This window comes from Chanodichthys erythropterus, chromosome 24 (assembly GCF_024489055.1).
Source record: "Chanodichthys erythropterus isolate Z2021 chromosome 24, ASM2448905v1, whole genome shotgun sequence".
Classification (NCBI taxonomy): domain Eukaryota; kingdom Metazoa; phylum Chordata; class Actinopteri; order Cypriniformes; family Xenocyprididae; genus Chanodichthys; species Chanodichthys erythropterus.
Genome location: NC_090244.1, coordinates 23,579,963 through 23,606,098, shown reverse-complemented (window position 1 = coordinate 23,606,098; position 26,136 = coordinate 23,579,963). Strand labels below are relative to the sequence as shown.

General features: G+C 37.6%; 3 protein-coding genes across 3 annotated transcripts in view; 2 read left to right on the top strand and 1 right to left on the bottom strand.

The window, feature by feature from the left end:
* Positions 1-5,071, top strand: part of lsp1a (lymphocyte specific protein 1 a) — a 47,221-nt gene extending 42,150 nt beyond the window's left edge. The window contains exon 13 of the mRNA XM_067380262.1: positions 3,912-5,071. Within this exon, the coding sequence (XP_067236363.1) occupies positions 3,912-3,937 (26 nt within the window). The 3' untranslated portion in view covers positions 3,938-5,071. The remainder of the gene's footprint in view (positions 1-3,911) is intronic.
* prr33 (proline rich 33) lies at positions 56-6,364 on the bottom strand. The gene is made up of 3 exons (XM_067380259.1): positions 6,065-6,364; positions 5,696-5,744; positions 56-3,751 (listed from the first exon to the last, which is right to left on the bottom strand). Exon 3 carries the CDS (start codon positions 3,734-3,736, stop codon positions 725-727), a length of 3,012 nt encoding a protein of 1,003 aa, XP_067236360.1. The 5' UTR covers positions 3,737-3,751; positions 5,696-5,744; positions 6,065-6,364; the 3' UTR covers positions 56-724.
* A 10,996-nt stretch (positions 6,365-17,360) lies between these two features.
* Positions 17,361-24,631, top strand: tnnt3a (troponin T type 3a (skeletal, fast); the record flags this gene model as incomplete). The annotated part of the gene is made up of 9 exons (XM_067379013.1): positions 17,361-17,488; positions 17,586-17,631; positions 18,515-18,631; positions 18,719-18,796; positions 21,923-22,036; positions 22,125-22,237; positions 22,324-22,414; positions 22,545-22,585; positions 24,405-24,631. Coding segments are annotated over 9 exons (765 nt in total), but the record flags the coding sequence as incomplete, so codon positions are not given.
* Between the last annotated feature and the right edge of the window lie 1,505 nt (positions 24,632-26,136).

Sequence of the window (26,136 nt, the reverse complement as noted above, 5' to 3'; positions counted from 1 at the left end):
GCTATCTCTGGTGGGACAGAAAGCTCTCAGATTTCATTAAAAAGATCTTCATTTGTGTTCCAAAGATGAACGGAAGTCTTACGTGTTTGTAACGTCATGATGGTGAGTAATTAATGAATTTTAATGTAAAAAAATTTCATTTTTGGGTGAACGAACCCTTTAAGCACTATTTAGCTGTAAAAAAATTGCTGTGAAAAAGATTTTGTATTTTACTGTAATATATATATAAAAAACATTAAAAAAGAGTTTCCTAAAGCCTTAAGGTAACTTTATATCTTTAGATGACTAAAAACTGCATATATTTCACATTTTCATCCCCCCCCCCCAAAAAGCAACTTGAAATTTGTTAGATTTTGTGTTACTTTTTGATAAATGTAAGTATTATCAAAATATTACTGTATTTAACATGCTTATAAAATGTCAAGCTGAGATTTGAAAGTCTTAAGCAAAAACTCTTTAATTTAGGTTTCAAAAATATTTTTGTTTTTATTCATTATTCTTATTAGCTTAAATGGTTAATGCAAATTGACAAGTGGACAATTACTTTAGTACTGCAAAATGTTTTTTTTTTGTGCATTTGCCAACTGACCTGTTATAAAGTTATAAAATTAAAAGTTATAGGTAAAGAATTGGGTTAGATAATAAACACAACTCTACTATCGCAATGACAGCTAACAACATCCTTGCCTATTATTTATATGTTATCTAGATATGCATCAGTGTTTTAAGTACTGAAGCCTTTGGCTGTTCTATTAAAGTCTTTTGGTTCTTCGTCTTTATTTTTGCGGCCTATGAGTCCCATTTCAAAAACTGTTGAAAACTTTGTTGCTGGTCTAGAAGCTGCCTCTCTTAGTCGTCTGGCATCAAACCGTGGGCTGTACAGGAGAACTGGCAAGCGATGCGCAAATGAGGGAATCTCTTGTGGCGCCTTCTGTTCTGCCTCCATTTTCTTTTGCTCCTCGGTTTTATTGGCTTCAATTTGTTGCATTATGTTCTCTTTGGTGGAGAACATTTGGAAGAGGACAGCATCCCACATTTTTGTTGCCCTAGGGGAGTCTTTACTGTCCTGGCTCTCACTAAGCTTAGCGTCATCTTCAGACGTATTTTGCATTTCACTTGTATTTTGATCAGCGCTGGCAGGGACGTCTTTCTTTGACCCAGGCTCTGCCTCAGGAAACTTGGGTTCCTCTGTTTCGACCACCATGTGTTTCTTAAGGCGAGACCAGCCACTGAGTTTTGACTTCATGCCTTTTGGTTTCTGCATCACCTTCAAGAGAGGCTCTACAGATAGGGAAGGGCCTTCACCCTCCTCCTTCTTTTCCACTGTAGGCTTGATCTCCTGTTGGGGACTAGCTTTTGTCTCTCCTCTTTCAACCTTTTCAGGTTCAATGTCCTTTATTTCAATGTCCTTTTGGTCTTCTTTTGGTTTAGCCATAAGCTTAACCACATCTTTAACCTCTCCTTTTTCAGGAGGTTTTTCAGAAGAAGTAGATGCAAGATTCTGCTTCTTAATTCTTTCTAACAAAGACATTTTTGTCTCTGTTGGCTTCTCTGGTACTTTGCTTGGTTTAGCATTAACTTTACCTTCCAACAGCTTTGAAAGTGCTGGCTTTCCCATGTCTTGGTTAGATAATTGCACAGCCTTACTTTCAGGTTTCTGAGTTTTCTGTGCAGTTGGAGGGGTTGGTGTCATTTGAGAAAGTCTGGGAGATCCATAGGTTGGAGTTCTGACTCTTGGTGTCACAGTACTTATTGCCTGTGCTTTTGCTTCTGATGGTGGTGTGTCAGCTACAGATACCACAATGGTTGGAATTTTAACAACAGGAATTTTTGCTTTTAATTCTGGCACAGGTTGCTTGGGAATGTCCCCTACAGAGTTTGCTTCTGGCTCAGATGCTGCCTTTGGAACCATTGGAGGTGGAGCAACCACAGCAGTTTCATCTTTAACAACAACAGTCTGAGGTGGCTGGACTTCACCTTGCTCCTTAGGTTTTACTTCAGACTTGTCATTTGTCATAGTCACATTATCATCAGGTTGAGGTACTACAGGTTCCTGTTTTGGGAGATGAGTTTCCTCTACACTTGGTAGCACAGTTGGTGTAGAAATACTAAAACTTGGTGAGTAACTCTTTATTCCTCCATAGGCAGCATATTCAGCAGGAGTCAATCCATAATATGTTGTTTTGGATTTAGGTGCTGTTGGTGTTTTGGGTCTTTGACCTGCAAATGGAGGAACTCTAGATAATGGCCTTTGACAGCCAACTGAAGACAAACCAGGCTGTGCAAGTTCAAATTTGGGTGCTGATGGGGCTTCAGGCTTTGAATGTTCATTTTCATTAAGGTTTGGGCTTTCCTGTATTTGAGTCTTTGGTTTTGATGACTCAAGGTTTTCTGAAGTGGCCATATCCACTTTTTCTTTTAAGGGTTCAGTTGATTTGACATCTATGTCCCCATTTTGGAATATTCCTGAACGATTGGTGTTATTCACCTGATTTGAAATTTTATGAATTTCATCATGTGGACCAGCCAAGCTTGTGGTTGGTGTTTTGGATCTTCTGCCCTCCATGTGCACAGGAGAAACAGCAAATAAAAGTGGATTTGGTCTTGAAATCTCAATAACAGATACTCTGAGACGTGACACATGATCTGAGGGTGTCTTGGGTCGCCCTGAAGAAGTTTTTGTTGAGGTAAAGTCAAATGTTGGTGTTTTTACTCTAGTTGGTGTAGCAACCCCCTTTATCTCAAGTGTTGGAGTTGTACCTTGTTTTGTCTCAAGTGTCGGTGTTGCATTTTGTTTTATCTCTGAAGTCGGAGTACTGACCCTCTTCGTTTCAGAAGATGGAATTGTCTCTTTCTTGATTTCAGAAGTTGGAGTTTCGCTTTTCTTAATTTCTGAAGTTGGGGTTATTCTTTTTATTTCAAATGTTGGTGTTGGTGTAACCCTTTTGATCTCTCTGGTTGGTGTTCTGTCTCTTATTTCCGCTGTTGGTGTCACTATCCTTCTAACCTCAAATGTTGGTGTCGGGCCTCTCAGTAACTCTGCAGTAGGTGTTTTACTCCTGGTTGGTGATGCATAAGGTGTTCTCAAACCTGCTGACTTTGCTGTATAATTGGTGATTTGAGGAACTTCAAACAATGGTTTTGCTGTTCTAGAAACATTCAAAACAATTGGCTGAGGGCTTGGAGATTTAGAGGTAATTACATGGGTGGTAAGAGTTGAGCTGACTTCCACTCTTTGTGCAGTTTGTAGAATAGTGATAGGAGCTATAGCATGTGTGTTAACTCCAGGTGCTGGTGAGGCTGTGGATGGAAATGCTGGAGCTAGATGCTGGGGAGCGGTGTGGCCCACAGCTACATATGGTTGTGGTGAAAATCTTGTCGTCTTGCCATAAGTGAATCCTCTGTGATGAGGATAAGGAGATGCTACATGCTGATACAGTGGTCGGACGTTAAAACGTGGGTGTACCGTGCCAATGTATAAAGGTGTCTCTGGAGTCTTAGGAGGAGTTGAGTGATCACTGTGCTCCAGGTCAGGGCTTGCTTCATTTACTGGAGAGAGGCTTGAGCGGAAGGGGACCGATGGTTGTGAGGCCTGGGCAGCAGCTTTTTTCTTTGCTGTCTTCTTAAGTAGTTTCTGGAGCCGGACATTTTCTTTCCCAGGTTTGGGAAGCAAAGGTGGTGGGTACTGCTGGGAAAGCAGGCCTGCCTGGGCAGCATTGCCAATATTGACAGCCATAAAATCTTCAACCCCCTGAAACAAATAAATAATACATGTTGTATACACTGAACATGAAAATAATGATTATTTTTTATATTAATGTTAACAAAGTGCAAACCATTCCGAAAATAGACAATTGAATGAATTAAAATATCAGCTAATTCACTAATACTGTTGTTTTCTTTTCTTTCAGGTGAATTATCCAGCGATGATTTGTGAAGAATTTAATTCAGCAATTACATCTTTTCTGATCCACCAAGATGATTTTGATCTTTGATTTTTGATGATTGCTTCATTTTTGACTGTTCTAATGTCAAGTATTTGGGAAATTTTCTTACAATCTATTTGTCATATATACAATTTAAAAAGCTTCTCTGAATTTTTTATTTTATTTTTCCCCAGTATTTTTCTGCAGTATTTGTGCTGATATTAAGCTGTCTTTTAAAAATGTATGAGTATGAACTGAATGTGAACTTCAAACAGATATTTACGATTTTTGTCAATTTTTGTTTTTATATTGATTATCTATGCTATTTTTTATACTCTGACACGTTGTTAAATTTAAATAGACTTGAAAATAAAATAAAAAATAGTAGATGCATAGTAGAAAATCCAAAAAACATATTGCAAATTCCTGCAGTGGATTCATATGCCTTTTAAGTCATTACCAATTTGTTTTACTCCTTGGTGTTATATTTTATTACAAATATGACATTGATTTTCTCACTCTCTGCTATTGTTCATTGTTTTGATTAACGCATAATTGACTACACTTATTGGTTTTCAAGAAAACACTGGAATTAGTCCATTTATCATATTTATAATATTAATATAAACCTGTTTGTTTAGTTACACACTTTTTTCTACCCAATGGTATCATGGTTAAATTAAGAATGTGATTTATAGTCCATTACCGCTTTTAAATTTCAATAAATTTGATATTTTGTATGATTCTTAATTTTGATTTTGGCTTATTCTCAAAGTAACATGCAAATATACGATTTTTTTTTTCACTCAATATTATTTCTCACAAGTAGGACTCAGTTTATGACATGTTCACATGCAGTAAACTTCCACAACACATCTAGGATGGCTTCTTGGCCTAATTTTAGGGCGAAAGCAAATAAGCAAGTAATCTGCTCTCTGTCACAGAGTGTGTTGCCACTCTCCACCCTCACTGTAAACCAATGCCTAGTGATCTGGGGGCAGTCACTGCTTTAGCCATAGGTGGGACAGCTACATTAAATTACATAATAAATCACTGAAAATTTACTACCAATCAGATTTAGTGGTGTCTGTTGACGCACAATGTTCATAAATCAAAAAGCTGCTTTTTTGCTCTTTCATACTGTATTGATTATTACCAGACTATTAAAAAATTGTATTCATATTTATTAAATAATCACAAACCTGGCTAATTTATGCAATAATATAGGTAAGAATATATCTCACTAAATTTAATTATATTTGAAAAAAACAAAACAAAACTATTTGCCATTGGGGGTAAGAAAAACTGAAATTTTAACATAAGCAATTTCTGATTCATAAGTAAATGTATGTTATTTAAAGAGTGTTAAGATATTTGACTACAAAATACAAAAACTAAGAAATTATATTTTTTTACAGTGTAAAATACTGAGCCAAATGACTTATTTTGTGTCCGTATAACACAATCTTTTGCGAATGTAGGCCACCTGTAAGGGCTTGTAAAAGAAGTCTCCAGCCCAGAGTGACACATAGAACCATATGAGAGGAGGTCATCCTTTTAAGGCCCTGGTAGGCTGGGCAGTTTGGAGAATTTCCAAGATGCAAGTTCAAAAGAGGAAAGGGCAAGAATAGCAAAGCAGTAAAATCATGCACTGCCTAATTGCTTCTTAGCAAACACCTGGTGAAAAAAAGGTAATTGTACATGTGAAGACATACAGTCTACAGCAATATACACACTTACATGTACAGTATGTTCTTAAAAAAACTTACCAAGAGATGATTAACAGAAGACAGATGAAGACACTTCAGACAAGGTCCCCTATAAATATAAACAAGCATGAATTATGCATGTCTTTGAAAATAAGCAACTGTATTTTAATGAAAAGGACATGCATAATGTAGTCACAAAGTATGGTTGCATTGAAACAAATACTGGTAGTACTAATTTCAGTTTAACAGTGTTATACTACACTCCCTGATGCAGAAACCTTCTAAGACTGTCAAGTTAGCTTGCTACAAACTATTAATGCCTATTCCCAAAGGACAGACATGGCATGCACTTCTACACCAAGCATTCATATAATAATAACCATAAGATAGAAATATCAAATTTCAAGCGGTTTTCCTGTGGTTTTATACCTGCGTGTCTGGTGTTCAGGGGTGTCCGGCGGCTGCCTGCTTGTCCCAGCTTGGACTGTCAGAACGGGAGACTCATGTTGAGTTCAACTATTCCCCCTTCCTTCAAATGGAAGGCACAGGCTCCATAGCAGTCCAAAAATAAAACCCTGAGTCCGTTACTCAGAATGCACACTGAGTGGTGACGGTGTAGAGGGAACCGTCAGCGAAGCAGGGGGGATCCAGGTCACCTTAGATATCACCAAGTGCCCCCCTCCCCCATGACACCAGATGCACAACCTCATTTACACATCTATAAGCACAGCACCCCCTAGAGTCAAGAAGAAGCATTTGTTTCTTTGGAGGGTTACTTCAGGCTAACTCTTTAAAGTCAGCAAGAAATCAAAAAATTAAAATGTATGTGCCCTCGTAATCTTCAGTCAAAATAACTTCCCCTCCCACTTGCAGTGACGTCTCTTCTCTGGTGATGTTTCTCATGGCTTGGGGGTGGGTGGGGAGGGTGGACAACCTGTCACATGAGGTTGCAGCAATAGCAAATCTACAAAGATTTTTCCTGATGGACAAAAAAAAAGTCCTGCCCTACTTTTTTTTTTTCTCGTTCAAGAAGCCATTTCATTGGGGTAATACATTAGTCTGGGTAAACCCAGCCTGATCTGCCGGCGATTTGATTTCGCTCGGCAACTCAGTCTGGAAACCCGTGCATTCATTTCTGCTGCGCTGTTACACTTTTGCGGGAACCAATAACAGACTGGCTTATCCACCTTGCTCGCTATTGGTTTGCTTCACGATGTGAGTACAGGACTCTTTTACTTCAATGCCCCTTGATGGTAGACAATATTTTTATTATTTGCTCTAACGTTATATGTTTCGTCTCCTGCTTCTTGAATCTTGCGCCGCCTAAGCTGACTGGAATTCTTTTTGGTTGTCATAACAATGACGTAGTTTAGGACGACACTGAAACAGAACAGTATCAGAGTCGCCTTTTAAACTCTCGACGATGCTGAATGACTTCTTTAGTTAGCAAACAAATTGCTCGAGTGGGTGTAAATACCGATCACTTTCATGTTTTTTGCACAACCTGCAAAAATTGCTCGATGCCATTGCTGCTTCTGCAAACTGCGGATCAATGCTACAAACCAATACAAACTAAACCTGCGTCTCAATCAGCTCCCTAGTTCCGTGAATCCGTATATCATGAAAGTGAATGTGGCTGATTCCCTGATCAGTGCGCTGACTACTGAACTAGGGAGCTGATTTAGACACACGGTAAACCTGTCTGGAGTTTTCTCATTGCTCTGCGAAGTATGTCACCTGGATCGTTGATCTGATTGGTCGAAAGACTATCCAATTGCGTGACTAATGCTCGTTGATTACGCCTCTTGTGCAGTAGGAACTACATAGCAAACTCCCCAGACCAATGTTCAATTTTAAATTGAGCTTGGTCTGGTGATAGCCAGACTAGTAATACATCACAATAGGAAAGAAAAGGCTATAGCAACTTCCGTTGATGCTGACTTTAAAGTAGTCCCCTGTGAATTATTGGTTGCAAGACATTTCACTTTCTTAAAGGATTAGTTCACTTTCAAATTAAAATTTCCTTATAATTTACTCACCCCCATGTCATCCAAGATGTTCATGTCTTTCTTTCTTCAGTCGAAAAGAAATTAAAGGTTGATGAAAACATTCCAGGATTTCTCTCCATATAGTGGACTTCAATGGAGCCCAACCGGTTAAAGGTCAAAATTACAGTTTACAGTGATCCCAGGCGGAAATAAGGGTCTTATCTAGAGAAACCATCGTTCATTTTCTAAAAAAAAAAAAAAAAAAAAAAAAAAAATTATACGTTTTAACCATAAATGCTCATCTTGAACTAGCTCTCTTCTTCTTCTCTATTTTATGTCCTCCACAGGTCAAAGTTTGAACTAAATTGTCATATACAATATGCTAGTGCAAGTATATAACAATTAGTTCAAACTTTAACCTATTGAGGGCAGTAATACACTTAGCAGTGTCTATACTGCCGGAATTCTAATAGAGAAGAAGAAGAGAGCTAGTTCAAGATGAGCATTTATTTTGAAGCTGCAATGAAACTGTAATTTTGACCTTCAACCGTTTGGAGGTCACTGAAGTCCACTATAAGGTGAATAATCCTGGAATGTTTTCATCAAAAACCTTGATTTCTTTTCAACTGAAGAAAGAAAGACATGAACATCTTGGATGACATGGGGGTGAGTAAATTATCAGGAAATTTTAATTTGAAAGTGAACTAATCCTTTAAGATATGTGAAACAGAAATGTTCTGATTTCATATTGACTGGCAATGTTGTAGTGTAAACAAGTGTGTTTAAATTTTTAAGTTAAACTTTTCTTCAACTTAAGTTGAAACTTAATCCTGTGAACAAACTAAATAGCCTCTGACAAGGAGTAAGGATTGGAATAAAAAGCCAGACTGATTTGATTACACCAATGAACCCATGTGTTGACAGACGTCAAACCTTCAGATATACAGGTAAATGATTAAGTTGATATTTACACTTGTGTACTTTATATGAAAACATTGTGACTGACTTTTTACCATCTTTCCAGCGTGAAACTTATCTAAACAGTGCATTTTCAGAATGTAACTAACTGTAAATCCACTGTATGCAGAGTGGTGTTACCGTTTTCATTAGCCCCTTATATATGTAAATGTATTATTTTACATATTTAAATTGTGATTAATCACACCTAACATTAAAGTTTTTAATATATTTTATATTGTAATACTTTCACATTAAATCTCAAAAATAATGTAGAAACAATATAAAGTATAGCCCTATTTTATTTAATATTTTTATTTATTTAATGGCAACTTGCACCATGAATGAAGGCCAGTGTAAGTGATTACAGTACTGATACTGTTGTCTCTATTAAATGGATCTTTTTTCTCAGCTTTAGCCATTAATTATAGCCATTCAACTACAGTTATTATAGTATAATTGAAAGCTATCAATTTTAACATTTACTTAAAACATGTTAACTTAAAACAATCTTCACATAAACCCATTATAATAAATGTCACATTTAGCTGTGCCTTTAATATAACAGTGTCACAGCCACATGGACTTTCAGTTTGTTTTGTTTACATTGTCACGTGTTCCTTTGTTCTGTTTCCCGCCACATTCAGTCACCATGGACACTCATTGGACCACGCCCCCTTGTTAACCTGTTTAGCTTGTTTGTGTTGGTGTATTTAAGTTCCTGTCTGTGGTCAGTTGTTGGTTGGGTCTTGTTTGTATTTGGATATGTTTGGTGTATGCTCTACTCTGGATTCTGTGGTTCTCCCTGTGGATTATCTAGTGAAGACTTATTATACGTTACTCTTCCTCGTCGTGTGTTTGATATACCAGCATCCGTAACAGAAGACCCGACCCATACAGTTGCGGCGTTATTTTGTCGTCAGTTTTTTTTTTTTTTTTTCGTGTTTTTTCGTGTTTCACTTTTTTTGTATTCCCGTCACCATGTACTCACCTGCATTTCTGTTGCTCTGCCTTGAGCAGAAGGACCGCTCCCTCGAGTGCTCCTAGCACCATCTACACATTACCCGGACAGCAGCCTTTGCAACTACTTGTATGCCGGCCTCAACACCCCCACCAAAGCGCTACTGTCCGGGGGGGCCTCGAGGGAGCTTCATGGAATACGTCGAGTGGGTGCTTGTGTCCTGTGATTCGCCGCTCACAGTTAACATCATCGACGACAACACCAGCCCCACCAGCTACCCAGTGCCCAGCCAACAACATCCCGACTGCGAGGATCGACAGCCCGAGCCCACTGCAGGCAATGAGAGCCACTCCGCCGTGACATACATGCCAGCGCACACAAGAGCGACCGAGCTGAACATCGCCATGGAGCCTGAGCAACGCGTGCCTGACCATTGCTGAGGGAGTCTTAGTGGAGTTCGATGGGATTGAAGCGAGCCCCGCCCAACCCCCCCATTTTTTTTTTTTTTTTGATGTTGAAGAGGTTGTCTTGTTTTCCCCTCTGTTATCTCCTGAATCTGTCTATGTTCCTGTCTGCCCGCTAGTTCCGTCCAGCCCTGAACTGTCCGTCTCCCCGCTGGTCCCATCCAGCCCTGAACTGTCCGTCTCCCCGCTGGTCCCATCCAGCCCTGAACTGTCCGTCTCCCCGCTGGTCCCGTCCAGCCCTGTATTCCCTCCCAACCTCCCTCATCCACTACCTCTCCAGCACACCTTGGACTCTGTTTTTTGTTTTGGACCTTCCTCTGCTCCACAGTTTTTGCCCCAGTCCCCAGCTATTCCTGTCGTCCCTTCATTGATGCCTCCCATCAGTCCCTCTGCGCCTCCTCTCAGTGGTGAGGCTACAACTCGGGCCCTCTGGGAGTCCTCTCAACACTGCTGTGAGAAGCCCTTGGCTCCGCCCTCTGCCTCTGCACGCTCCAGTCCTCCTCGATCCGGCGTCCCAACTCCTGCGCCTACGCTCCTTCCTCCCTCGATGCCGGCAGAGATTGTCGGACTTTCAGCCTCGCAGGACTCCCTCAGTACGTCGGCTCCACCTGGGTCGGGCATCGCTACACCAATGCCACGGACTTACGGGCCGGTCGTTACACTCCGGCCCTCCACCCCTTCGTCTTCGGCCAGCTCATCCCTCCCTCAGGCTCCACCTCCGCCCTCGGTCGCTCCTGCTCGCCTTCATCCCTCTGGATCTCTACCATCATCTCGGGGGATCGTCACTACGGCTACATCGCGGCCGCCCAGATCTTCGGAGTCCCTCCACTACATCGGCTCTCTGGCTTTGCGGTGGGCTTCATCATCCGTGTCGCCGTCACCTCCGGTCATCCCCATGGCGGCTCCAATGATCTTCGCTCCATGGCTCCTCCCTCCGGTGCCGCCTTGGGACGCAGTCTTAGCTGTGGCCTGGGTCAGCTCACAACATCTGCCTCTGCTCAAGGCTCCACCCTGGATCACTCCACCATCTCCACCATGGACTTTTGCTTTTCACCTCCTCTCGGTCGGCCGTCCACCTCCAGAACCCCCTCCAGCCCTCCCCTTTGTTACTTTACGGCACGAGGATGCGCCTTTCCGGGAGGGGGCGTAATGTCAGTCACATGGACTTTCAGTTTGTTTTGTTTGCATTGTCACGTGTTCCTTTGTTCTGTTTCCCACCACATTCAGACACCATGGACACTCATTGGACCACGCCCCCTTGTTAACCTGTTCAGCTTGTTTGTGTTGGCGTATTTAAGTTCCTGTCTGGTCAGTTGTTGTTCGGGTCTCGTTTGTATTTGGATATGTTTGGTGTATGCTCTACTCTGGATTCTGTGTTTCTCCCTGTGGATTAGCTAGTAAAGACTTATTATACGTTACTGTTCCTCTTCGTGTGTTTGATATACCAGCATCCGTAACAATCAGGGCATATATATATATAATATTTTTTTTTTTTTTTTTTTTTTTTTTTTCCTATGGTTCAGATTTTTATCTGCCCAACTAAAATGCACAAAAGTTATTGTTTTCATTGTTTTTGTCCCATGTAACCTTGTAAACAGTACTTTAAGATTTCAGGTAGGTCTAACAGGTAAATGCAGTCTTCACAGTGCAAAGTCTTCGCTGTATAAATTATAAATTGAATATAGATTAGTCCTTATTAAACCTACAAAAGTTATTCAGTCAAGAGCAGTGAGTGATTTTTGTCTTTGTCTTTTGTTTTTTGATTAACATTAATGAGACAAACAGCAGCAGGTTTATTAGGCTGCTGTCACTTTACGATCTGATACACATGACATGGATCTGACACCTATTTCTCACAGCTTTGTGTTCATGTAACACTTTTTAACTCATTTAAAACAGTGTTTATTAAGGTACAATTTTGTGTGTTTTTGTCCTTTTCAAGAACATGTTCTGCAACCAATACGCTTATATAGGTTATTTGTCACTATCCTGAAATATAGGGGCGCAACTTTAGTAAACGCTCCTATCGACAACAGGACACTTTCATCTTAATGCATTGTTCCCTTTTATCTGCATCATATTTCGGGTTTTGCGTAGCTCAATTGGTAGAGCATTGCAATAACAATATGTGATCACACGATCGTGGGTTTGTTCCCAGGGAACGCATGTGCTCAAAGTGTATATGCACTGTAAATCACTGAGGGTAGGTTTAGGGGTGGGGTGGATATAGTCGTTAATAAAACAATGAGTTTTGCTAAATGGAAATAGGAGAAATGGTGTAAAAAGTCCACACGTTGGGTCTCATTCATGAAACAAGAGCATAACGAATTTTTGTGTAAATCGTGTGTAAAGTGGTTCTGGCGTAAATTTTCAGATTCATTAAAATGTTCGTATTTTCCAAATGTTAGTTGGTACGAAAGAAATCTACACCTGCTCCCAGCCACGCGTAAATAGTGCGTTTAACATCCGAACGTTTTGCTCATTAATAAGGCTGCATTTTAATTCACCTTAATAAGGTACATATTTACAGCATTTTGAAAAAAAATATTATATATAGTAATCACATACGTTTTTTCTTTTTACTTTTGTTGTGAGAGCCAGTAATAAGCTGCGTTCACGTCACCTTGTATTTACCGCTATCTTGAAATGACGTTATATTCGGAGCTGTTCACGTCCTTTTGGTCCTTGGACTGGAAATTATGCGTTTCCATGGCACCACTATCAACGCCTAATAAATCAATCTACAGCGGTCAGGTGGTATAGTGGCCACATGTTACATGTGGGAGCTTTCAGAAAACTCCCAGCTTACAAACTGTAATTACGAACTCTACGAGGACGTGAACGCTTTTTACAAGCTAGAATCTTGTAACTACAGGAATTACGAGGCCGCGTGAACGCACCTATAGCATCTGCAAACGGAGCACTTTAATCAAATAATGAATTGATTTCAATAGGGCTTGGCAAACTATGGAACTTGTTTCCTATAAAATGGCCAAAATCCTTCATTTGGTGTCATAAAATGATGCCCATATATAGTTGTCAGTCGGATTTAATGGGCGGGATTTATGGTAATTGAGAATGAGCGTGTACGCGCGTCCCATTTACGACTGATTGGAATTAATTAACACACACACACATTTCACTATCACTTCTGACGTTTACGAAGTATTTGTGAATCAGGAGGAGAGTTTTCGGGAAAGTCTGTTTACGCGCAAATCACTCACATATGTACTCGTATATTTACGAATGTTTCATGAATGAGACCCATTGTATTTAAATGAACACACATTTTTGATTGGTAACAACAGTTGACATTTCATGACGACAGACGTAACACGACATTGTCATTATTTTTACGCCAGCTAGAGGGTGCATGACTTTAAAACGTAAATATAGGTCATAACGTAGTTGAAAAACAACCTATAGGGTCATATTTTTTTGGAGGATAGTCTCCGTTTCAAACATGGAAGAGAACACAATGCGGCACTGACGATTTGAGTTCTTTTTTTTCCTATCGTGCTTGAATGTTTCAATAACACTTGAATGAATGACATCGTGATCATATACTGTAGTGCAGCCAAAGCATGGGAAAAAAATGAATGCTGCATTAATTGCATTAAATTTTAATGCGTTAAACTGAAAAAAAATGAATCGCAAAATGAACATGTTAATTTTGACAGACCTATAGTATTTATTTATTATATTTCATGATCATTTATGAATTGTATTTCTCATTCTTCTGTTTATATTTCTACAAATTAATTAATGTTGACAGGCTGGAATGGCTATTAATGTAACATCACCGAATTTGTTTTAACAGAAAATAAAGCTTAGATATACTAAGTTTCGCCTAATAATTGAATGCAATTTATACAGTAATCATTTACAGAAATGAATTAGTGACCTCTAGACATATTAGTGACCTTTAGTCATTTATAATGAAATAAGGTAAGGTGTTTGTAACACAACATATGTGGACTTGGGAGTGAGCCCTGGGGGACACCCCAGAACGTCATCTGAAGCATCGATCTATTATGTTGAAAATAACACCAAAAGCTAAGCTGATCACACTCACGTTCAGGCCATTCAGAAAATGTGTTAATTGTGCTTACGTAGTACCGCAACAAATATAGCAACAGAGGCTGGACTCACTCCTCCAAACTTATGCCTCTGTTACATTTCCTCAAACCCTCAATCATCTCCTTATTCAGTGCCTGGGCCAAGTTCTGGACCTTCCCTTTTTAACCCTTCCCACTATGGAATCTCCACCAATAGGAGATTTCCACAGATCAGGTGTCACTATAACAGAAATGAATGTTTGCTGAACTTTACAGCCAGTCTCCGCCAGCAGGGAGCTCACTTCTTTCAGCTTTTCTGAGGTAAGGGTGTGAAGGAGGGCATGAGTGCAGTGGGTGAGGAAACTGCAAAATCAGGAAAGATTGTGTGTAGTTGTGAGTGACTTTAGACAATTTGTGATAATTAACATGTGAACTCATCAGGTTTCACACAAACTTGCGGAGTTCATATAACCTAATGTATTTAGTTAAAAGATGATTCATGGACTCTTAATTATATATTATATATATATAAAATAAAGCTGGATCGCTTTAAAATAGTTTAAATTTACATTTAATTTATTTTAAGTTGTCTGAATGATCTCAGTCTATATGATCTAAATGTTCTCTGTCCAAATATAGAAAAAAAAAAAAAAAAAAAAAAAAAACTTGAGATGGAACTTGGAAACTGGATCCTGAACAATGTTTGGGCTTATTAAGTGCAGCTGTCTTGTCTAAGTCAAATTCTTTTTGACCCGAGATGCTTTTAGGCATTGCTCACATCCATTTTCTGATTATTATTCAGAGGTTAACAACTGATTGATTGATTTGTATTTCATCAAACCCTGAAATTATTTCAGATTTTGTATTTTGTATTGATTCTTTACAAAATCTTGATATATATAAACAAATATTAGTTCTGAAATTTGGAAACAACACAAAGCATCTAACAAAGACACAAATACTATATTTTCAAAGATATGTGTTTGTCTACTACTTGTTTTGTCTACTCTAAAGATGTTCTAAAGCACATGTGTCAAACTCCGCTCCTGGAGGGCTGCCATCCAGCAGTTTAGCTCCAGCAAGCCTCAAAACACCTACCTGGAAGATTTTAGTAATCCTGAAGACCTTGATTAGCTTGTTCATGTGTGTTTGATTGGGGTTGGGACTACACTCTGCAGGACAGCGGCCCTCCAGGAACTGAGTTTGACACCCCTGTTCTAAAGGAAAGTGCCTTACTACTGACCTTTTCAATGACTTTTACAGTCCTGACAAGACCAGTAATCTATCAGGCAAAGTGGAAAACAAACTTTCACATATAAGTATGGGTAAGGGCATTTATGATGGATAAGGTCAGCTAATAATAAAATTTGGCCAATGCTTAGCTAAAATGACATCACCCATCTTCTGAGAAACTCAAAGTGAAAAACATAGCAGACTACTATAAACAAAAATGTAATTGTTGCCTTATAATTAATGCATATTCTAGAATACCATCTACATAACTTTGTAGAAACATGAAAAAAATTTGCATCCTACATTTTCTTCACTGACAGTCGTGATTATTTTATATAATAAAAAAAATAAAAAAAAAAATATATATATATATATATATATATATATATATATATATATATATATATATATATATATATATATATATATATATATATATATATGTCTACACTGGAGGTTCTGATTTGTGCATCATTTTTTTTTTTAGTCTCAAAGTCCACTATCACCATGTCAGACACTGAGGAGGTGTAAGTATCTTAAAGTTTGTCATTTTGTAGTCCAACTTAACTTTAAAACATGTGTTTCTATGCATATTTAACTGGATTTGTATGAAGTGCACTAAAAGGGCATAATCAGTCTTTTTTTTTTTTTACAGTGAGCATTTTGAGGGTGAGTACAATTTTTCAATGTTTTCTTGTAAAATCTTACTTCCAGATTCTAAACAGTGTTATATTTGTAATGTATTCGTTCACCATTCTTGGAAGAACATGCTGAAAGTAGGCAAAACTATACAATGCGTGATACTGCAGCACTGGTCATATGATTATTATTATTACTATTATTGCATGGATGCAATCTTCATCTGTTAGTAACATCTTCTACATATGTAGATATGCCTACATCTATCTTGAACATCCTGGTCTGCATTCTCCATCTTTGAGTTTTTAATTTTACATTGTATTTGATTGATTTTATTACACAAGCTAATCAAATGTTAGTTATCTTGGCATTGAATCTGAAGTGTATATATTGTATATAATGTGGAGTGGAAAACACACCCCCTCATTACCATACAGATAACTATAATATAGAAATAAATGTAAAAATAAATACAATAATAGAGCTAAAATTGCTTTTAAAAATGTTTATAAATCCATTTATTTTTAATGTTGGCAAATTCGGTCCCCCATAGTATTGTAGTTCCTAATAATATCTATTCTGCTCTTGTTTTCTGTTCTTGTTTAATGCTTTCTGTCATTGAAGGGGAAGGTATGTTGATTTCAAATGTACTTAATTGTGTTGAAGGGACTACTGTGTCCCTTGTTACAGTTGTCTGCAGTCTCCTCCTAGTGGACAACATCTATAATGCTGTCCCTTCTCAAGGGTGGCATATTAAAGCAAGACTGCAAAAACTGAAATGATTGGCTACGGTCCTCTAATATTTTCAAGTGAACCATATTCTGTATAATCCTAGGCAATAATCTATTCACAGATTAGGCTATGTAATGAAATGGATAAAATAATCTAAAATTATAACAACTGTGCAGTGACACGCTGTTTGAGTTTGCTCTGCATGGCATGTACCGAAAACTGACCAACTCATTTCAAGGAGCAGCTGCTGTTTCAGAAGAAGAAGCCTCATCAAGAATTTCTTTCTTTTTTTTGTAGAAAACTTCTGAATTAGACACATTTAGCTCTAAATATTTTAATAAATTAATATATATATATACATACATTTTTATATAAAAATCCTTTTTTCTTTACTAAATTATTTAAATCTATAATAATATTTAAATTGTTCAATTGGGATTATGAAAAGTCACAATTTCATGTAAAAGGTGTTTCTGAGCATTATGGCTGTGCTTGGATGTTTGTTCTGAAATCAATGTAGATATTTAATAACTTTAATATTTTAATAACTTTATTAACAATCATTTAATTTTTGAAATGGAACAAGAATTTTGGAAGAAAAAAATTAACTTTTTAACAATGTATTATTAATCTATTAATTAATTTAATTGATTTTCCTTCTAGTATTTTGGACACAAAATAGTAGTTTTGTGAAAGCAGTGCAATAGCAGTGTTTTAACATTGCTGTGTACCATTAACTGTATTGCCCTGAATGGAATTCCCAATAACCCATGTACTTGTCTCCTCTTCACTCTTAATACAGAAGAGAAACCAAAGTACAAGTAAGTATTAGAAACATCTTTGCACATTACTGTATATCAAATGATTTTATTGAAATAATTTTAAGATATAATGCTCATTTTATTTCTTTCACTCCAGGCCATCAGCACCCAAGATCCCAGATGGTGAGAAAGTGGACTTTGATGTAAGAGTTTTTTGTTTGTTTATTTTTTTTAATCTTTTGTGCTCTTTAAAGGCACAATATGTAAGATTTTTGGATTAAAATATCCAAAAACCACTAGAACAGTGTTATATATTTTGTTGACTTGTGATGTTTGTACTTATGTTATAGCAAATGTTTCCAAATATGTTTAAATCCAGAGAAATAATCAATTTTAACCAGGACACGGACTGGTTTTGTGCGTCGCCTATCGATAACATCATACCCGCGTTATCCTCGATTTCCATGATTAACCATGGAAACACCAAAGATGCTTTATTATACTATGTGTTTTATTAGACAAGTGAGCAACTGCTTAGATGGACAGATTCATCAACAGAAAACTAATCATTGTCATATAGTTCAACACAGTCTTTTTGTTTACAATATTATTTTCTTGATTTACCATTTTTTGCCATGCCTAATATCGATCTAGTTTACTGCAGTGTGCAACATGTGTCTCATAGTAGCCACCGAGTGAACGTACAGAGTAGCACTATAACAACTTTCAATACACAAATGTATCTAATATGATAAACAGTGCTGCGTTACTCCACATACGAATGACCGTAAAAAGTGGAAGAGCTCATCTGCGGCATAATAAAAGCTCCAATGGTCTCGAGCCGTGTCATGCTTGTCTTTTATTAGCAATCGCTCCAGCGGCCTTGTTCCACTCAGATTATTGCCCACCAGCTGTAGGTGTGAAGACAACACCTCCCATAATTCTGCAAAATCAAGGCGTCATCAAGCTATGCCTTTGTTTTTAATAAGCGACCTCTAGTGGCAAAATCTACATAGTGTTTCTTTAAAATGGCCATGTCGTTAGTTAGTGAGATAACCACATTGTTTCTTGTGTATCTGAACTCAGGACATTCAGAAGAAACGTCAGAACAAGGATACACTTGAGCTGCAGGGCCTCATCGATGCTCACTTCGAGCACAGGAAGAAGGAGGAGGAGGAACTCATTGCCCTCAAGGAGAGAATTGTGAGTGAACATCGCCAGAGAAGTAAAACGGCCTGATCTTCTTCAGAAAGTTGTAAATGAACATGTGAACGTTTTGTCTTCAAACAGGAGAAGCGCAGATCTGAGAGAGCAGAGCAGCAGAGGATCCGAGCTGAAAAGGATAAGGAGCGGCAGGCGAGACGCGAGGTGTGTATCACTGACCTTGCGAGACTAGAAAGTGTCCATCTTCTTGCAAAAGCATCGACACTAGTGGTCGACCGATGTTTCGCCATTCACTAGGTTTACCAACTTCAGGAAAGGAAAATCTTGGTTCTCTGTAGGAAAATAAGGGACAGAAATTGGGCACAAACTCAAAATATTTGTACTGTACCACACAGTGTACATCATTTCAGTATCTGTAGTTAAGTATGTGTATGAAAGACGTAAAGCTCAGAAATAAACACATTTGGATTATTCCATGTCAAATCAACCAAATTTTAGAAACTTTCCCTGCTCAAAATTTTTTATTTTATTAATATAAGATAGCCAAAATATGAACCTTTTCCCATGTAAGTTTAAAATATTCTAGCTGACCCCCTAGTGTGAGTTTAAAGCGACCGTTTCACCTTATTATTTCCATGGCGATGTGTCATGCTTGTCATGTGACACACCGCAGCCACAATAGCGCTGTATGGCAGATGTATCACTTTTATTCAGTTTTTCCTTTTCTATTCAAAATATTCACAAACTTGTTAGCTGTCATCAACTACCTGATATTCTGTGTAAGTGAATGTGTTTTGACGTTTAAAAACCTTTATAATGATAATGTTAGTTGATCTATAACGCGGGATGGGCGCCGCCATGTTTGCACCGCAATTCAGAGAATCGTGTTGGTTTTCCAACACGTAAATTCCTCCACTTTTCCCGAAATACATGAAAGTAAGTGGCTGTTAGATCAGCGTAGCAGTCAATAAACGGGACAAAGGAGGTCACATATCGGACAAATCAATTAAGCCCAATATACGGGAAGTCCCGGCTAATACGGGACAGTTGGCAACCCAACCCAACCCTATATAATTGTTGATCCTGGAACCACATTCCAATCAAACAATCAGATTTGAGGGACAAGTTTACCATTTATGTCAAGTTTGGGCTTACAACCAGGGTTAGGTGCTTCTACATCAATGTTATTCACCCATCATTTTCCTCTGATTTTAGGGATAAGTTATGGGTATGGTTAGGTTTAGGGGTAGGGATATGGTTATGGTTTGGACAAAATTTCCATACAGGAATGTTGTTCCAGAATTAATCCACAAAATATGTTGATCCAGGAACTTGTCTGACTTGGCAAAATCATGGTGACCATATTGCCAAGGCCAATATTATTGGCTGATGTTTGGCATTTTTAAATTATCAGCAACACCCAAAAAGGTTTTTTGCTTGGTCAATGTGTCGGAAGCAAGACTTTTGTTTTGACAGAGCTGAGAACACCAGCGCCTGAGCACACAGAGCTCCCACTTACCATCTTCATTAAATTACTGTAAATTATTAGACAGAAGTGTTAAACAAAGAAGACAGCATTAATCAAATACCCATTTATATCATTTAAACAAGTATTTGAATATCCAATAAACATTCTACAAATCTTGCAAACTCTGGTGAATCCAGCAGTGAGATTTTCTGAAGTGTGCATAGACTGCATAACGTGTACTTTTTGCTTAACAGTCGGTCTGGAGAGTTTATGTCACTGGACACACACGATCAACAAACTTTAAATTGATTTCAGACTATGCTGCACTATATCCAGTTGGTCGCTGTATTATATTCATGCCAAATATTATGTGTGCTGTATGTAAATTTAGCGCTATCCTTGTCTTTATTTGAAAAATGATGATTCACAGACTTACAGTATGTACAGAAGAGGATTAGGGCCAAGTTATAATAAAAAACAAAACCTTTTCAAGATTAAAGTCCCTATAATGCGAGATTAAGCTCATTAAATTTTGAGGAATGCCACAATATCGAGGAATTCAATGAGTTTATTCTCGATATTGTAAATATCGCAATATCGAAAATAAACTTGAGAACAAAGTCGTTGTGTTTCAAGAAAAAAACTCTTTAAATTTCAAGAAAAATCTCTAAATAAAATGTCAAGAATAAACACGCAGTGTCATGTTCATTGCATTTTGATAGCGGACATTAATGAGTTGGATCTAGTCAAGCTATATTTTAGGCTTTCTTTCAATAACAAAGAAATACTATGCTTTAGCTAATTATAAAAAAAAATAATAAGTAGCTTACAATCTTAAAAGAGAATTTGCAAGTGGCTGGGTCTTTTTAGAAGAAAAAAAAACAGTAAAATTTGTGTGATGTATTCGCAAGAAACCGACATTTTAAAATGCTTATTATTAAAAGATCAAATTCTGTACACACCTTATTAATAAACCATACTATGTGCAGATAAGCATAATTACTTCACCCTAGGCTAGAAAAGTGTGTATAGTCATTTTTCTTTCTGTATTAATAAAGTCTGTGCTTACGTAGAGATATAGGCTAATATAGATTGTCCTTTCTGTTTACGTTTGCATCTAGTCTACAGTGGAACACATCGATGCCCTTATGGTGATTAGATTCACTGTTCTGCACTGCCAACCTGAACTTGATAACATGATACTATGCACAAATACTCTTCTTGCGCTTGAACAGACAAATACACATAAAAGTACGGTGAGAATTGTTAAATTTCACTGGTATCTACAATTTTGGTAGCTTATTTATTAGAATACAATGTTACTTTGGTCAAAACAATAAAATCAAATACGTAGGCTATTACAACATTAATTCTTTCAAGTAGCTCAGCCACCTCATATATAAAAGTCTAGTTCCGCCACTGCTTCTTGAAGCATTTAGTTCGTCGATATTCCACACTTGAGGTGTATGATCTCTTAGGATAGGTATGGTATCCCAGCTGGGAAACCCAAAACCTCGATGAATCACGTGTAGGTGAAGCCAGCAATTACCTTGGATTTGTCCGTTGGTTGTTATTTCATGTTGGACAAAAGCAAGTACATTGAGCAAATAGGACTGTTTTTTTTTCTTCTAAAGAGACTAACACAAATTTTTTTTTTAAATTTTATGATTTTATTCTCGACATTGTATTTCAACTTTTTTTCTCTAAATTTAACAAGTTTAATCTTACATTATAATGACTTTAATCTCAAGATATATTTTTTTTTCTTGGCCCTAACCCTCTTCCGTACTTACCAGATTACTGTCAAAAAAAATAATATCAGTCGACCGCTAACTGACACAGCGTCTTGATGGTTCCCACAGGAGGAGAGGCTGAGGAAAGAGGAGGCAGATGCTAAGAAGAAAGCAGAGGAAGATGCCAAGAAGAAGTCAGCTCTGTCCAATATGGGCTCCAACTACAGCAGCTACCTGCAGAAGGTCAACTCTATTTAAAACAGTTCAAATTAACTGAAGAGAATGAATTGAAACAACTAAGACTGAAACCATAGGCTCTCTTGTCCTTCAGGCTGACTCCAAGAAAGGTGGCAAAAAACAGACAGAGAGAGAGAAGAAGAAAAAGATCCTGGCTGATAGACGCAAGCCACTCAACATTGACCATCTCAGCGAGGACAAACTGAAGTGAGTTATTCTCCAAACTGTTAAAGTAGCCATGTAAACTGTCACTGCGAGTCTTGCTTACTTATGTCTTGTGTCCTGCACTTCAGAGAAAAAGCACAGGAGCTGTTTGAGTGGATAAAGACCCTGGAATCTGAGAAATTTGAGCACTCAGAGAGGTTGAAGAGACAGAAGTATGAGGTAAGAAAACAAATAGCAAAATAAACAAGAGGACAAGATACTATGAACCTATACATCACATTGTCATCACTGGTATATATTCCCTTGAGGTTACTTTTTAGGTCACTGATAAATCTCTGATCTTCTACAGATTACTACACTGCGCAAGAGAGTGGAGGAGCTCGGCAAATTGTAAGTTGCAGGATTCTTGAATATCATGACGCCCCCTGCTGTGCATGGCCTGTATGTTGCTGCTTCAGTGCATTGACATATCTTCTGTGATGGTGAAAATGAAGTGAACTTAACAAGCAAGAACACTACACTCACTTTCTGTTCATCGTTTCCCTATCGTCCACCAAGAGCAACAGCCGTTGCATGTAAAGCTATCCATAAAATACAAAGAGTAACATACTTAAAGGATTAGTTTCTTTCTTCAGTTGAAAAGAAATTAGGGTTTTTGAGGAAAACATTCCAGGATTTTTCTCCATATAGTGGACTTCAACGGCTACCAACAGGTTGAAGGTCCACATTACAGTTTCAATGCAGCTTCAAAGGGCTCTACATGATCCCAGATGAGGAATAAGAGTCTTATCTAGTGAAATGATTGGTCATTTTCTAAAAAAAGAAAGGTACATACTTTTTAACCACAAATGCTTGTCATGCACTGCTCTGCGCAACGCATTACGTAATCACGTTAGAAAGGTCGCACCTGAAGCAGAAGTACCGCACTACTGAAAAACTCATCTTATTTTCTCCTCCAACTTCAAAATCGTCCAACATCGTTGATTTACCTCTTATTCTTTGCATGTTCGCTTTGTAGACACTGGATTGTTAGACTGTGAGCATTTGTGGTTAAAAAGTATATATATATATATATATATATATATATATATATATATATATATATATATATATATATATATATATATACACATTTTTTTTTTTTTTAGAAAATGACTCACCCTTATTCCTCGGCTGGGATCATGTCAATCACAGCAATTCGTATGAAATCGTACAAATTACCTACCCCTAACCCCATTCCTAAACCCTCCCCTAAACCTACCCATCACTAGGGTTTAGACAAATCGTATGAATTTGTACGAATTAGCCACCACGTAAAATACATACGAATTGGTTGTAAGATAATAATAATAATAATGAGTTAGTGTTAGATTGTGAAGAGCCCTTTGAAGCTTCATTGAAACTGCAATTTGGACCTTCAACCCATTGGACCCTGTTGAATTCTACTATATGGAGAAAAATCCTGGAATGTTTTCCTCAAAAACCTTAATTTTTTTTCGACTGAAGAAAGAAAGACACGAACATCTTGGATGACATGGGGCTGAGCAAATCATCAAGAATTTTTAATTCTGAAGTGAACTAATCTTTTAATGTCACAGACAGCATTATTACTTCTTATTGTATTTTTTTTTTTTTAAATATATGTAATTACTTACTTATTGATTATTATTATCATCATTAACTTACAATTATTATTTTTTTTGGCAATTTCATTTCAATCAATCAATCAATCAATCCAATTCATTCAATCAAATTCATTTTTGAACAACCCGGTGCATGCTGTGATGTGAAATGCTGTGTTTTTTTTGTTGTTGTTGTTTTTTGTTGTTGTTGTTGTTGTTTTTTTTACAATGCTTAAGTTAACGTAAGTTAAATAAAAAAAAAAAATTGTTAACACTTTACTATAAGGTTTATTAATTAACGTTAGTTAACTACATTAGTTAACATGAACTAATAATGAACTGCACTTCTACAGCATTTATTAATTCTTGTTAATGTTAATTTCAACATTTACTAATACATTATTAAAATCTTGTTAACATTAGTTAATGCACTGTGAACTAACATGAACAAACAATGAACAACTTTATTTTCATTAACTAACGTTAATACATTAACTACTGTTTAGCTAATGAACCTTATTGTAAAGTGTTACCAAATAGGCCTATTTTTTGCTCACTGCTATGTTTTGACTACTCTGGCATTGCAGCAGCAAGAAGGGCGCCGCCGCTCGTCGCAGAAAGTAAGTGCGTCGTCCTGCAGGCCAAGACCTCCACAATGATGATGGACAAGATACACCCCTCTTTCTGTGCTGACCGCACAGGACCCGTAGTTGTTGATCAACCCTCTCTTCATCGTCTTGGACTGTTATTTATGTCATGTAAATAAAGTGTGACTTAAAGCCTTTGTCAGTACTTGTTCTTATTGAAACATCAATAAAGTCGTTGTTTTTAGATGTTGTCACCCAAGACCATTTCTTTTCTATTTCCACAAGTACAGAAGCATGTTCCAGGTTCGATATAAAATTCTGTCGCGTGAAATTCGAGAATTTTATTGCACAAGGATAAACATTAATTCACTGTTTCTAGATAATGTTAATGTGTCCTATACATAATAAGTGAGATTCTTACCTTATTATCTGTGCAAATATTCAATTTTCAACTCCTGTCACGCCGGTAACGGCAACTTTGAGAGGCGGAAGGATACGAGTGAGGGTACGCGGAAGGATACGAGTGAGGTCGTAGGTCCACTTCTTGATATAATTAATTCATCTTTAACACTAGGACACGTGCCAAAAACCTTTAAGCAGGCTATTATCAAACCTCTTATTAAAAAACCTCAACTAGATCCGAGAGATTTAGTAAATTACAGGCCAATCTCGAATCTACCTTTTCTGTCAAAGATACTAGAAAAGGCAGTTTCAACACAACTGTGTTCCTTTTTAGAAAGAAATGGAATCTGTGAGGATTTCCAGTCAGGATTTAGACCATACCATAGTACTGAGACTGCTCTCGTTAGAGTTACAAACGATCTACTCCTATCATCCGATCGTGGCTGTATTTCTCTATTAGTGTTATTAGATCTCAGTGCTGCTTTTGACACTATCGATCATAACATTCTTTTAAAAAGACTTGAAAACTATATTGGCATTAGTGGAATTGCTTTGGCATGGTTCAAATCATACTTATCTGACCGTTATCAGTCTGTGGTAGTTAATAAAGAGATGTCGTATCGATCACAGGTTAAATATGGGGTACCACAAGGCTCAGTATTAGGACCGTTGCTTTTCACTCTGTACATGCTGCCCTTAGGAGAGATAATTAGGAAGCATGGTGTTAGTTTTCACTGCTACGCTGACGATATTCAGCTCTATATTTCCTCGCGCCCTGACGAAACCTACAAATTCACAAAACTAACAGAATGCATAGCTGACATTAAAAACTGGATGACAAGAAATTTCTTATTATTAAATTCAGAAAAAACTGATTTCCTAATCTTTGGACCAAAAACTTCCTCACGAAAAAACCTTGAATACTCTCTAACACTTGACGGGTGCTCCATTAAACCTTCGTCCTCAGTTAGGAACCTGGGTGTGCTCTTTGATACCAATCTTTCATTTGAAAGTCATGTTTCTAGTATCTGTAAAACCGCCTTCTTCCATCTAAAAAATATATCTAAATTACGACATATGCTCTCAATGACAAATGCGGAACAGTTGGTTCATGCATTCATGACCTCAAGACTAGATTATTGTAACGCTCTACTGGGTGGTTGTTCTGCTCGGCTTTTAAACAAACTACAGTTGGTTCAAAATGCGGCAGCTAGAGTTCTTACTAGAACCAGAAAGTATGACCATATTAGCCCAGTTCTGTCAACATTACATTGGCTCCCTATTAAACATCGTATAGATTTTAAAATCTTGCTACTTACTTATAAAGCTC